The sequence below is a fragment of the Diabrotica virgifera genome, chromosome 3 (genome assembly GCF_917563875.1).
Source record: "Diabrotica virgifera virgifera chromosome 3, PGI_DIABVI_V3a".
In the NCBI taxonomy this organism is placed as follows: domain Eukaryota; kingdom Metazoa; phylum Arthropoda; class Insecta; order Coleoptera; family Chrysomelidae; genus Diabrotica; species Diabrotica virgifera.
The window spans coordinates 89,775,104-89,789,764 of NC_065445.1; the positions used below are offsets into that span (position 1 = coordinate 89,775,104).

At 31.3% G+C, this 14,661-nt stretch overlaps 1 protein-coding gene across 2 annotated transcripts in view; it reads left to right on the top strand.

The window, feature by feature from the left end:
- The window catches only part of LOC114328155 (keratin, type I cytoskeletal 9), a 23,048-nt gene continuing 8,387 nt past the window's right edge, over positions 1 to 14,661 (top strand). Inside the window, exon 1 of one of the 2 annotated variants that reach the window (XM_050645284.1) lies at positions 1 to 164. In XM_050645284.1, the coding sequence (XP_050501241.1) occupies positions 104 to 164 (61 nt within the window). In that variant the 5' untranslated portion in view covers positions 1 to 103. Of the gene's footprint in view, positions 271 to 14,661 lie in introns of both variants that reach the window. The other variant, XM_050645286.1, reaches the window with a different exon arrangement.

Sequence of the window (14,661 nt, forward strand, 5' to 3'; positions counted from 1 at the left end):
TTAGCTGGGTTGCTGTATCATCGTTCGAGAGAATCTTGAGACATTGAAAATAGTATAAAGGATAGTGGAAGTCTGTTAGATAAATAGTTGCATCCTTGGTAAGATGGTGTTGAATAAATTTGTGTTATGTTTAGTTTCTGCGGTTTTTCTCCGTGAAGCCTCAGGTGACTATTAATTTTTAATACCTCATTGTTGTAGTTTTGTGCTTGAATAATTTTATAGTATTTTATTTGTGCCAATAAGAAAAGTAAACAAAGGATATGTACAAAGGTATTTACTGGTTAATAAATATTTAATATACGATAAAAAGCCGAAACACAGATACTCTATATTAGGTAAAAAGAATGTGTGTGTACTTTGTACGCACGTAAGAAGTTATACTTCTATTATTATGATTTCAACGAAATTAATATGCTTTAAACAGTCTATTTATATTTTATTTAAGTATTAAACTAATTTTAATACTTACTACTTTTCAAAAAATTTTATTCAAACAATACCAAAAATTAAAAAAATAAAAGAATAAAACACACAAATACATTGAAAAATGCCACAAATGATTTCTGAACAATAATTGTTGGAAAAATTTTAATTAAATACTTATTTTCTGAAACAAAATTATATAATAATATACTTACAATCATAAAATGTATAAAAAAAATAAAAGTTTTTATTGGAGATTGATTTCGCGGACTATGGGAACGGTTAGTTTTGAAATTCAAGTATCTTTAGATTTTGGCTACGGAGACATTTGCATTATGTTTGAAGATATATCAACTGAACGTTTTAAACCTTTGACAGTTCTGAATTTAATCAAATTAGTTTGATTATTGTGGAATTTAAATATTTAAATACAACAAAACATAGAGTAAGAAAACAATATTATATGAAGATTGGTAGAAATTTTGTTGGTAATCAAATTATGTAAATCAAAGCATTACATACTAGGTAGGTTTATTTTACATTTTCCAAATAGGTAGGTACCTAACTATGTAATTTTTTATTACGATATTGAAACATTTAGAATTACGTACCTACTTGTTGCTTTTAAAAACTATTTAAAAAGTCACTACAATTTTAATCTTGCTTTTTTCTCTGCCCTCATAACAACAAAAACTAATATACACAACATTTGTTTACTCATAATCAACATATTGAATAACGTTTACTCATAATGTTTCAGCTGCGTTCAGGACCAAGACTTTTGATGAATTGGCGCACATTTAAATTTACTCCCAACGCGCCCAAAGAAGTATAACTTCAAAAAATAGTTACATGTAGTAGAATAATATAGAGCTTAACATATTTATTTTAGTTTATTTAAACTCATATTTGCAGAAAATATATTAAAGAAACGTATGTGCAAAATTTCGGATCTTCTACTTCTTCTTAAAGTGCCCTCTCCTCAATGGAGGTTGGCTACTACAATTGCAAACTCTTCTCTGTCTTCAGCTGTTCTTATTAGCTGTTCAAATTTTAGCCCTGTCCATTGTCGGATGTTTCTGAGCCACGATAGTATTTTCCTTCCTAGTCCTCTATTTCCCTCGATCTATTCCTTTCACTATAAGTTGAGCATATTGGTACTTATTATTTCTCAGTATGTGGCCTAGGTATGATGCCTTTTTAACTTTCACTATGTTGAAAAGTTCTCTTTCCTTGCCTATTCTATGAAGCACTTCTTCGTTTGAGGTAGGTATGCGATGTCCATGAAATTTTGATGAGGAGTTTCCGGTAGATCCACATTTCGCAGGCCTCCAATTTATGTACGGTTGATGTTTTAAGGGTCCATGTCTCAACTGCATAGAGAAGAGTCGACCAGACGTAGCATTTTGATAAACGTAATCGAATTTCGAGTTTTATTCGAGAATCACAAAGCAGTTTTTTGATTTTTCCGAAAGATTTTCTGGCCTGATCTCTTCTCGATCTTATTTCTAGATCAGGATTTATGCTGCTATCGATCCAACATCCCAGGTACTTACTTCTAAAGACCTGTTCTACAATGTGCCCATTTATTGTGCAAGGTTGAAGTAGGTACCTACGTTTTGGTTTTTTCGGATTGACATCACTTTGGTTTTTTTAATGTTTATTTTCATACCAAATTGCTCACAGGTCGAGTTGGTCTTGAGAGTCGTTATAGAACCAATGCTTTTTAAATGCATGTTTTTTTTTCGAATCTTGAGAAAACTAATAAATATTTATGAAAAATTTAAACTCAGAATGAAAGATTACATTATTACCGAAGGTCCCTCAGAATAAACAAAGTTTCTTTTGAATCTTCCATTTAAAATATCAACGTTTTATTCACTTCCTGTATAACTGGAAGTAGCATGTCTGTCAAAATATTTTCTTTTAAAATAACATTTAAAGTAACATTTAAAATAACAACTTCTTGGTTCACTTCCGGTATAACTGGAACTAGCTTGTCTGTCAAAAAATGTTCTCCAAGTTCGTCATAACTTATAATTCCCATAAATAAACCAATTTTCAGAAATATCGTGTAAATAGTTTCTGATATACAGAGTGTAAGCTCGTCGTGAAACACCCTGTATATTATGCTTGATGATCTCACTCAGTAGCAGTCAAAAAATTTTAAATTCAATTTAGAAGAGTTTTGCGAAAGTTATAGTGGAGTCACTGAAGGTTTTCACCACCGATTTCGTTGAACCTCCATCGATTTTCATGAAAATTGGTGAGTAATTAGAGGATTTCTCAAGGAACAAAGGTGACATAATGCCAACTTGCGCTTTTACCCTGGGGGTGGATGCCACCCCTTCTCGGGGGTGAAAATTATTTTATTAAAAATAATACAGTCGAACCCGCTTATTAGAATACTGGTTAAAGGAATATCCCAGTTTAAGGAATAGAAATTTGAGATCCCAAAACGTTTTTACTAGGCTTATATGATCGGTTATTAGAATATCCCTGTTATAGGAATACTTTTTCTTGGCACGACGGCTATTCCAATAAGCGGTTTCGATTATAAGCAAAATTTGTTATATCAAGTTATTAATATAAATCAACATTTTTTGAGTTATTAAAGACCAAAGATTTTATTTTTTCGTAATAAAAATGCATGTTTTAAATCGGTTTTTCACGTATAACTCAAAAACTATAAGCTTTTACAAAATAGTTATTATTACTGAAATTAATGATACCTAATAAAAAACTGAATACATTCCTCACTTAAAGAACTAAACTAATGTTAGTTCAAAGTGAGTTATTGGCAATTGAATGTGTATTTTTTTCGACGTGTACTCAAATCTAAGTATTCAAGCTTAAATAACGGGAAAACGATGCAATGTATAAATATACCTGCAAATCATTTGTCAACGTACTCCGAAATACCTATTAAATGAGCTTCAAAACAAGTTAATAGCGTCAAAATTAAGCAAGTTATGATGAAAATAAAAGAATCCTTTCGAATTTTTTAGGGAAAAGTGAAAAATAAAACATTCGCCATTTCCACAAAAATTAAAATTTATAATAATCCTTACAACTTCTTTATATTAGTATAAGTAATGATTTCAATAATTTTGACCGGTTTAGAATGCATATTTTCGAAAAAAAAGATATAATTTAAAAAAATCATAATTTTTAAAATTATTGTAATTTTCATATTCTTTTGATAACAACTCCAAAAATACTCAATATACGTAAAAAATGATAAATACCCAAATTTTAGTTTGTTCTGTGTCAAATATTTTACCTGTTTTACTATTTCCATAGGGTAATAAATTTATCGTTGCCATTTAACCTTTTATTTTTAAAAAAGTGAGGGGTCTAAAAGATTGAACGTGGTTAAATAGCCCAATAGCCCTTGGAAATAACTTTCAAACGGTTTTTAGGTAAACCTGATATCTTAAAAATAAACGGAGGTATTAAAAAAAACAATAACATTTTTTGGAAAAATTTAAAAAAAATAAATTTTGAAAAAGTTTTCGTGCATAAATCTTAATGCTATCAACATGTTCGGGGGCTCATTTACTAGATATTTTTAAGTACTTTGACAGATGTTAAATAAGTTTATGTTATAAAATGCATCATTTTCCCGTTATTTCAGCTTGAATACTTAGATTTTTTTACTCGCCGAAAAAAATATATATTCAATTACCTATAACTCACTTTTAGTTAACACTAAAAGGTTTTTCTAGTAAAGGATTTATTTCATTTTTTATTAGCTTTAATTTTGGTAATATTAACTTTTTTGCAAAAGCTTATAGTTTTTGAGTTATTGATGAAAAATCGGTTAAAAACGTGCATTTTTCTCAAGAGAAATTAAAATCTTTGATCTTCAATAACTCAAAAAGTTTTGATTTATTTTAATAACTTTATATAACAAATTTTGCTTAGAATTTGTCCCTCTATCGAATTATGGGGTTATTTTCGATAAAATAATTTTCACCCCCGAGAAGGGGTGGCATCCACCTCCAGGGTAAAAGCGCAAAGTGGCACCATGTCACCTTTGTTCCTTGAGATATCTTTTAACCACTCACCAATTTTCATGCAAAGCTATGGAGGTTCAACGAAATCGGAGGTAACAGCTCATATCCACCTCCAGTGACTGCACTATTAATAATTTTGAAATATGTGTGCCTAGCATAGTCCATAAGCTTAATTTTTAATGAAACACACTGTATATTATTATGTTTTCAAAAGGTGATTAACAACCTGATTTCAGCGAAATATATCACGTAGTGTCTATTATTACAGGGTGAAATTTTGAAATTCGGTATACAGTGTGGAAACTACATACTTTGGAATAAAACTGATTGTGTCCTTATTTTAGAAAATTATAAAAAACGTTAGACAGAAAAGTTCCAATGAAGATGAAAGGAAAACTCTATAAAACAGCTATAAGACTGGATATGATGTACGGAACTGAACGTTGGGCAGTGAAAAAGAAATAGGAACAACGAATGCATGTGGCGGAGATGAGAATGCTTAGATGGATGAGTGGAGTGACAAAAAAGACAAGAAAAGATAAAATTAAAAATGAGTATATTAGGGGAAATCTAGGTGTGGCACCAATTGATGCCAAAATGAGAGAGCATGGGTTGAGATGGTTTGGTCATGTTCAACGTCGAGACGTTAATCATCCAATACGAAGAGTAGCTGAAGTGCAGATTCCTGGAAGGAGTAGGAGAGGAAGACCAAAGAAGACCTGGGGGAGACGATAAGGCAGGACATGTTGGTAAAGGGGATTAACATTGATATGACCCAAGATAGAAATGTGTGGAGAAATGCAATTAGGGAAGCCGACCCCGCATAGGGATAAGGCAAAGAGAATGATGATGAATATAAAAAGCGTTAGGACACATCATTGTTTAAAATGAAGCGTTTGCAAACAATCCTCACCAAAACTTTTTGATAGACTATTGCACGATCAATTAAAATTTTATTGTAAAGAGCGTCTAATACACAATCAACATGGATTTTCTCAGAATAAATCAACGGTAACAAATTTAGTACTCTTTGAACAAAAAATATTAAACGCGTTGGAGAATAAAAGTCAGATGGATACTATTTATACTGACTTCTCCAAGGCATTTGACAGAGTAGATCATAACATCTTATTGGGAAAATTAAATGCTTTTGGCTTCAGTCATCAATCCTTACAATGGTTCAATAGCTTTTTAAGAGATCGCACACAGTAGGTGAGAGTAGGTTGTTTTAATTCAAATATAATTCATGTGACATCACTACCCCAAGGAGCTCACTGTTCACCTTTGTTATTTAATATATTTGTGAACGATATATCAGAATGTTTTAGAAATTGCGATTTCCTGATGTTTGCAGATGATTTGAAATTATTTAAATCCGTAGATTCAAATGTTGATGTAACATTAATTCAAGAAGATTTAGACCGGTTGAGTATTTGGTGTGAGAATAATATTTTGCATTTAAATGTTGCTAAATGCTGTTATATAAGCTTTTTTAGAGGCAATAAAAAATATGATACTTCTTACACAATTAATAAAAATGAATTGTCTTATGTTAAAACAATAAAAGACTTAGGAGTCACATTTGATGAGCAGTTGCGTTTTGCAACATATAAATAGTGTAACAGTAAATGCATCAAAATCTTTGGGCTTTATCATTCGCAACTGTCTGAGACTATCTGTAGGGGCTTTAAGAACGGTATATTATGCTTTGGTTGTATCTAAAGTGGAATATGCATCTATTGTATGGTCTCCACAATACCAAGCTCATTCTACTACGTTGGAGAGATTGCAGAATAAATTTTTGAGATATTGTGCATACATATTAAACATACGCATTACTAATCATGATTATACCTATATTTTAAAAACACTCAACATGAATTTATTAAAAACTCGACGAGATAACTCTGATTTGGTATTTGTGTTTAAATTAATAAATGGTTTAATTTGTTGTTCTGAACTTCTCCAATCTATTAATTTATATGTTCCCTCCAGAAGTCTCAGACATGTTGATTTGTTTTATATACCTTTTCATCGAACAAACTATGGTATGCATTCGCCCATTGAGCGAACACTAAAAATTATAAATGAGAATAACTTGGAAATGTTTGGTGTCTCCTTGGCTGCTTTTAAGAATCGGATTAAAAGAGCTTGACAGGTACTTTTTGTTTATTTGAACTGATTTGTGTAATAGATGTAACATGTGTAATGGATAACTATTAATATTTCGTTTTTGTTTAATATGTAATTAAGATTTATTTTACTCTAGTTTAGTAGATATTACAGAGATTGATTTTATACTATAGGTGTTGTAATGGGGGTAATCCCGTATATAAATAAATAAATAAAATCAAATGTGCGCTTTTTCAACATAATTTTAAATGTGCCTACAGTGTGGTTCACGCAAGTCTAGTATACTCCAGCATCTTTATTGATCATGAAACACCCTGTATATTTTTATGTTTTTAGAAGCTACTTAACAACCTCCTGTCAAAAAAGTATATTATGCAGGGTTTACTATGAATAATACAAAGTAAAATTTTGAAATTATTATGTATAATTTTCGTCAAGACATGTACCTACAAAATTTTGGAATTAATAATTTATCACATTTTAAATAACGGCACTTTGTTTAAAAGTTAGCTAAATACAGATACAGATATAAATTTTCCAAATTAAATACCTATCAATATATTGGGTTTTGTATTTACCTAATTTATTGACAAAAATTATACATAATTTCAAATGTTGTTCTGAAGCTATTTTCTTGTGGCATTTTTATAATCAATTACTTTTAATGGGAAATAAGCCACAATTTTACCAAAAAATGATTTTATTAACGTTTCGAAGCCCAAATCGTGTTTTTTTTGGTAAAATTGTGGCTTATTTCCCATTAAAAGTAATTGACTATAATTTCAAAATTTCACCTTGTATTATTCATAATAGACCCTAAATAATATAATATGTTAAGGTCAGGTTGTTAAAGAGCTTTTAAAACAAAATATGCAGGGTGTTCCATTAAAAATAAAGATGCTGGCCTACGATAAACTTGCGTATATTTAAAATTATGGTTAAAAAGCGCATATCTGAATTTTAAAGTTGACGTGTCCCAGCTTTTTTATAATTTTCTAAAATAAGAACACAAACATTTTCACTCCATAAGTGGTTTCCACACTTAATAATTTCAAAACTTCATCCTTTATTATTTATTATAGAACCTACATGATATAGTTGGTTGAAATCAGGTTGTTAAGCAGCTTTAAAAAATATTAAAATGTACAGGGAGTTCCATTAAAAATAAAGCTTACTGACTATGCTAGGCTTGCGTGGATCACCTGTAGATTTAAATTTATAAAAAATCATACAGAAGTAAAAAAACTTCATTTGTACAATGGTATAAAAAGTTTATTAAAAACTATTAAAAGTCATCCAAAAGGATCTGCAAAACGTTTTCGATCTAGATCAGATCATCTTCAGTGCGTTCTGCCTAGTACATGGAACTAGCAACCTTATGAAAATGGTAACATCGAGAAATATGGTTTACATGATAATTCTATAATATTTATAGCGACTCCACGTCGATGTTAAAGGATTAATGTATGTGTTAGGAGTGCTCAAAGGGCAACATGGTTCCCTGCTCGATAAAAAAATCGTGGTTCTTGCCAGTTCAATGGACACAGACCAACAAAGGTGAAGGAGATGACAATCATCATTTTATTCTGATTTAACAATGTTTACATTAATAATTTGACTTATATTTGACAGTTGACAGTTATATTGTACCTACGTTTTAGTTTTAGTTCTAATACATTTTGTTGGTTAGTTACATAAATAAATTAAGTAAAAATGATAAAATTACTTGTTATTTGAGGAAGGTGGAAAAACCATATGTATAACATGGGAGTAAAGTGCCTTTTCCTCCCTTGAATGATTACTGCCCTCCGCTACGCGTCGGGCAGTAAACTTCATTCTCGGGAGGAAAAGAAGCACTTTCCTCCCTTGTTATACAAATAGCTATTACTCCATAAGTGGTTTCCACTTTCCACCCTATACGAGTAGGTATAGTCTGTTCGCTAAACTCGGACACAATTGGCTAGTGACTTTAGTAAGTAATTTTGCCAATTTGGTAAAATTGGCAAAAAAATAATTACTAAATAATTCAAAATTACCGAGGTAGTAATTTTGCCAATTTTGGCAAAAAACAAAAAAATTACCTACTAAAATCACTAGCCAGTTGTGTCTGAGTTTAGCGAGCCGACTATACAGGGTTGCGAGAAAGTCTGGCAACACGGTAATTTCTCGGAAACCGCTAGAACGATTTTTATAGATTTTGGTGGGTAAGGGTCTTCTAATGCGGCCGATATTATAGTGGTAATTACATTGTTGTCAAGTCTTCCGTTTTTCTGGAAATCTAATGAACTTTCTTATTTCAAATGGAACACTCTGTATATTTTTTGCGTTTTGAAGTCCTTAAGAAATACTGATTATTCTTTATGTTATATTTTCTATACCTAAATGCCAAAATTTCGGAGTTATTGCTAAATTTATTAAAAAAAAATTAAACAAATTTTATAAAAATCAATTTTTTTTTGGCTCGGGTAGACATTATTTGACGTTCTTTGGATAATTGGGAACAAAACAGGTCTTTTATAATTTTCCTCTAAAGTTAGTCGTTTCCGAGTTTAAACAATTTGAAATTGAAAAAAATCGAAAAATGACGATTTTCTAAGTTCAAAAACACAAGTAAAAAGTATTATTTTTGGAACTACGAAGAACCTAAATTCAAGCTCAAACCTTCTTCTATGAGCTCCCTGTAAGAATTTTTGGCACGTTTTATTCTAAAAAATTGTTTTTTTAAATTATTAATGAAGCGCATATGAGAGAACTGGCGATCGCGCTGCATTAACAACTAAAAAACAATATTTTAGAATTAAATAAGACAAAATTTCTTATCGGTAACTGATAAAATAAGGTTTGAAATTGAATTTAGGCACTTCGTAGTTTCAAAAATAATATTTTTACTTGTGTTTTTGAATCTAAAAAATTGCCAATTTTCGATTTTTTTTGGTTTTAAATTGTTTATAACTTTAGAGGAAAATTACAAAAGCCCTTTTTTGTTCCCAAATATCCAAAGAACCTAAAATAATGTCTACCCGAGCCTAAAAAATTGATTTTTATAATTTGTTTAAAAAGGTTTTTTAATAAATGTGGCAATAACTCCGAAATTATGGCATTTAGGTATAGGGAATATAACATGAAAAATAATCAGTATTTCTTAAGGACTTCAAAACGCAAAAAATATACAGGGTGTTCCATTTGAAATAAGAAAGTTCATTAGATTTCCAGAAAAACGGAAAACTTGACAACAATGTAATTACCACTATAATATCGGCCGCATTAGAGGACCCCTACCCACCAAAATCTATAAAAATCGTTCCAGCGGTTTCCGAGAAATTACCGTGTTGCCAGACTTTTTCGCAACCCTGTATGTATTAAATGGTATTACAGTAGAACGTCGATAATCCGGACGTCAAAAATCCGGACCGTCAATAATCCGGATTTGTATCTAGCAAAAATATCTGATTCTTTTAAAATAAATTAAGAACTTCGCTGCGAAAAACGAACCTCTACCGCAGTTCAAAAATATTTTAGACATTTTTTAAAAAGCCCAAATAGTGTCTGATGTTTTTACTGTACACATGGTGCTATTATAAATTAATTACAATACAGTGTTTAAACATAAAAAAATGTTTTGATTAATTTCACCTCTAGACACTTTACTGTACAAGAAAAAACATAAAATTTTAAAACGTTTGTTGTACTTTAATGTGTATACTGGCTTTTTTTTGAGGTAATTTCGATAATCCGGATAATTTGATAATCCGGATGGTGTCCGGTCCCAATTAATCCGGATTATTGACATTCTACTGTATATGAATTTCTTATTACGCCATACTGTATTCCAGAAGACCTCCAAATGACATCAGGACATGGTCATGGGCATATATTAAAACTATTTGGTCATAAACCAATTCAAAATTTATTAACCAGTTTTTAAAATAAATAAGCGGTTAACGATGGTACAATAAATTATTGAATCATAGCCATTGACATTCCGGTGAATCATTATTTGTTTTACCTGTTCTTTTAACATTATTTACAAACGGAAGATAAATCCGATAATTATTGTGTTGGCAAGTTCTGCTATTTTTAGAAATTACTTTTATTTATTATTTCCTTGAGTGGTTAAAATAATTACACGAATGGTGGAAATCAGTTGTTTTCATTTTTCATAAACTGTTTGCAAAATATTGCGATAAGTTTTAAACAAACATTGGTTCTTATTTTTTATAGGAATAAATATGTTTGATTTTATCATAGTTTATATTTTTATGTGTTTTAATTGAAACAATAGTAAATTGACAATGAAAAATAAAAACAGTTAACAAAACTTTAAAAACGGAAAGTAATATCACGAGTTCTCATAAGTGATCGATAGAATTCATGAAGACTGTGAGGGGACAATTCAATATCTGAATATTTACCTCACTTAAATATTGAGTAAGGACACGGTTACGTGAGGAGGACTTGCCGTATCATGCATTAAGATGAAATTATTTCCTATATAAGATGAGAAAGAAACAAAGTGTTCAAAGAAAGAAAATCTCTGTAATGTATCTTTCGCTATTTAAAAAGGCTCCACGTAGACACCAACTCCGTTTGCTGTCAAGGAAATTCCACCCCAAAACATCACAGAGCCTCCATTAAACAATCTCGTCTCTCTTATGTTGCGCTGTGCATATCGCTCACCTAGTCGACAAAGTATCGATCAGAACTGTTTCAGTTATGTAGTTTTCTGTTTTTAAAGTTTGGTTAACTGTTGTTTTTATTGTGCATTTAGTATTGTTTCAGTTAAAACACATGTTAAAGAATAAATAAAACCGTCTATTTTCTTTGTTTTAAAAAATATCCAGGGATCAAAAAACATAAGACTACAACATGATTTTCATGTATATCCACCCTTGTACCTTGTCCTCCCTATACATGGTGTCTCAAACTTAACATAAGAAAAACATTTCTTTTCTTCCACCCGGTATAAGCTGAAAAAATAAGATTGACTACAGAGAAACTTTACGTTTTTAATCGAGTTATTTTTGATTAATATATAGTCTATTCAGTTTCTGTAGGTACTTATATGATCTTTGGTATTAGTAGGTGACTTCCAGGTGAACAATATTCCGTCTGGGAATTGGAATCTTGTGTTCATAATTACAAAATTTTCACTTTGACAGAAATCTATAAGTCTATCTCGTATTTCATTTCTCTCACTAGTTCAAATTCCCCAAGACATCCGTCGACTTTCCTCTCCAAACATAGCATTAAAATCACCCATTACTATTGTACCGGGTGTCCCAATAAGAATGGCTCTCGGCCATATCTCAGGAACCGTTTATAATACAGCTTTGAGAAAAAAATATTTATAACAAAAGTTGCCTCGGGAAAAGCCTGGAAATTATTTTCATAATTGTAGGTCCACCTCTAGAGGGCGTAATTGAATATCAAAAATTAAAAAATCTAAATTTTACAAAATTTTCCTTCTGAAAGGGCACTGGAAATCCAATCATCGTATTCGTCTTAAAATTCTGCGCATATTTTATTTCACAAGTTTAAGTGAATATGTAATTGCAAATAAGAGGTGGGGTGAGTGGGAACCTTCTTATGAAAAAATGGCTGTAAGTCCGGTTCTGCTAGATCGAATTTTGCATACTTGGGTCTTGTTGAAAACAGCTCTTTTTCGTCAATGTAATGAGTCTTATTTTCGAAATAGCCTAATAAGTAATATGCCAGCTAGTAGGCCTTATTTAATTGTTTTCGGAAATCTAGTTTTCTTTAGAGAATATTAAACACAAGTATGCATTTTTAATCCTATATTACAAAATTAGACCAAATTAGTAACATACATAATACCGAAAACCGCATGTCGATACCTTTTTTCTATCTCAAGATATCTTAAGAAACGTGTAAATTTTAAACAACTGTTAATGTCACCGGTAAACGAAGTTAAGGAAAAGTAGTGTGCTATGAAAAAAACAGAAACATTTTACAGATGTAAACGTATATAATTTATTAAAACAACAATAAGACAAACAACACTATAAAATATAACAAAGATGTTGCCCATCATTTTCGATGCAAGCACAGTTTTATTTTTATTTCTTTCAAGAGTAGATTGAACAGCAGTCTCAATGTCTGCTTTCGCAATGCTTTGAATGGCGTTTCGATTTCTCTAGATTCTAGATAATGTTTTCTCGCGTAGTGGGCCTAGCGGCAAAAACAAGGTCTTTAATTCGTCCCCATAGATAAAAGTCTAAAACAGTTAAATCTGTTGCTATTCAATCTACTCTTAAAAGAGTAAATGCTTGCATTGAAAACGATGGGCAACAATTTGAACATTTAGGCAGTCACTAAGACTAAGTAAGTAGTTGCTTTTATTTCTTTGTCATATTTTATAGTGTTGTTTGTTTTAATTAATTATATACGTTTAAATCTGGAAAATGTTTTTTTTCCATAGCACACTACTTTTCTTTAACCTCGTTTATTTGTGAGAGTAACAGTTATGTTTAAAATTTACACATTTCTTAAGATATCTCGAGATAGAAAAAAGGTATCGACATGCGGTTTTCGGTATTATGTTGCTAATTTGGCCTAATTTTGTAATACAAGATTAAAAATGCATACTTGTATTTAATATTTTCAAAAGAAATCTAGATTTCTGAAAATAATTAAAACACGCCTCGTAGCTTGCATAATACTTATTAGGCTATTTCGAAAATAAGACACTTACATTGACGAAAAATAGCTGTTTTCAACAAGACCAAGTATGCAAAATTCGATTTAACAGAACCGGACTTAGAGCCATTTTTTCATAAGAAGGTTCTCACTCACCCCCACCTCTTATTTGCAAAGGTAGACTTAAACTTGTGAAATTAAATATGCGCAGAATTTTATGAAGAATACGATGATTGGATTTCCAGTGCCCTTTCATTAGGTAAATTTTGTAAAATTTTGGTTTTTTAATTTTTGATATTTAATTACGCCCTCTAGCGGTGGACCTACAATTATGAAAATAATTTCCAGGCTTTTCCCGAGCCAACTTTTGTTATAGATATTCTTTTCTTAAAGCTGTACTATAAACGGTTCCTGAGATATGGCCGAGAGCCATTCTTATTGGAACACCCGGTACATTGTAGTACATAGTTCGTTTTTAGTCGACCGTAGGAATGTGTCTAACTATTTACAAATATTTTTAATCTAATTTTAATCTAGCTTTACCTTCTGTCGGTGCGTATACTTGGATTAGATACATTTTTTCTATGTTTGCCGTTGAACCATGGAACCATTACTATTCTATCTGAGTAGGGTGTAAAGCTAATTAGTCATCTATGTGATTCTTTATCTAGTAAGATTGCAACTCCACAATGGTGAACAGGATTGCTGTATCCAACTGAAACCATTACTATTCTATCTGAGTAGGGTGTAAAGCTAGTTAGTCATCTATGTGATTCTTTATCTAGTAAGATTGCAACTCCACAATGGTGAACAGGATTGCTGTATCCAACGTGCTACATCACGCCATTTTTGGTTTTGAATTTGCTTGTGTCTGTTCACTGAATGGACTGGCTTCATTGCTTGTATCCAACGTGATCACGCCATTTATTTCGGTTTTGAAGTTGCTGTGTCTGCCCAATGAATGGATCGACCTTCGTCAAGATCGAGGACGGTACGGCAAATTATCATGGAAGCTACCCATGCCTAAAATTTGGGCACGGTACTCAAAGAAGAAGAAGCCCACTGAATGTCTCTTATTGCCAGTATATTTATTTTCATGTGCGTCATTTCTTGTTTTAGGTTGTCTAACTTTCCTGACTGATAAAAGCTTCTTACATTCCATATTGCGATTCTCATACTTCTTTTATTTATTCATAAGCCATCATCTCCATTTTTTACACAAAGATTTCGCCTATTAACGACGTTGGATGACTCGTGTTAAGTACATTTACCTTCCATGTCGGATCTTAACTTTCCAAGTCCAAGATCAATAATGGATTGACTTTGGTTTATATTTTCCTTCCTTTCTTCTCTTCTTAAAGGCCGCGTCTCACCATCAAATAATTTGATCAAGCAGTTTGAGCAAACTCCGGAAGTACGTCAAAGTGAC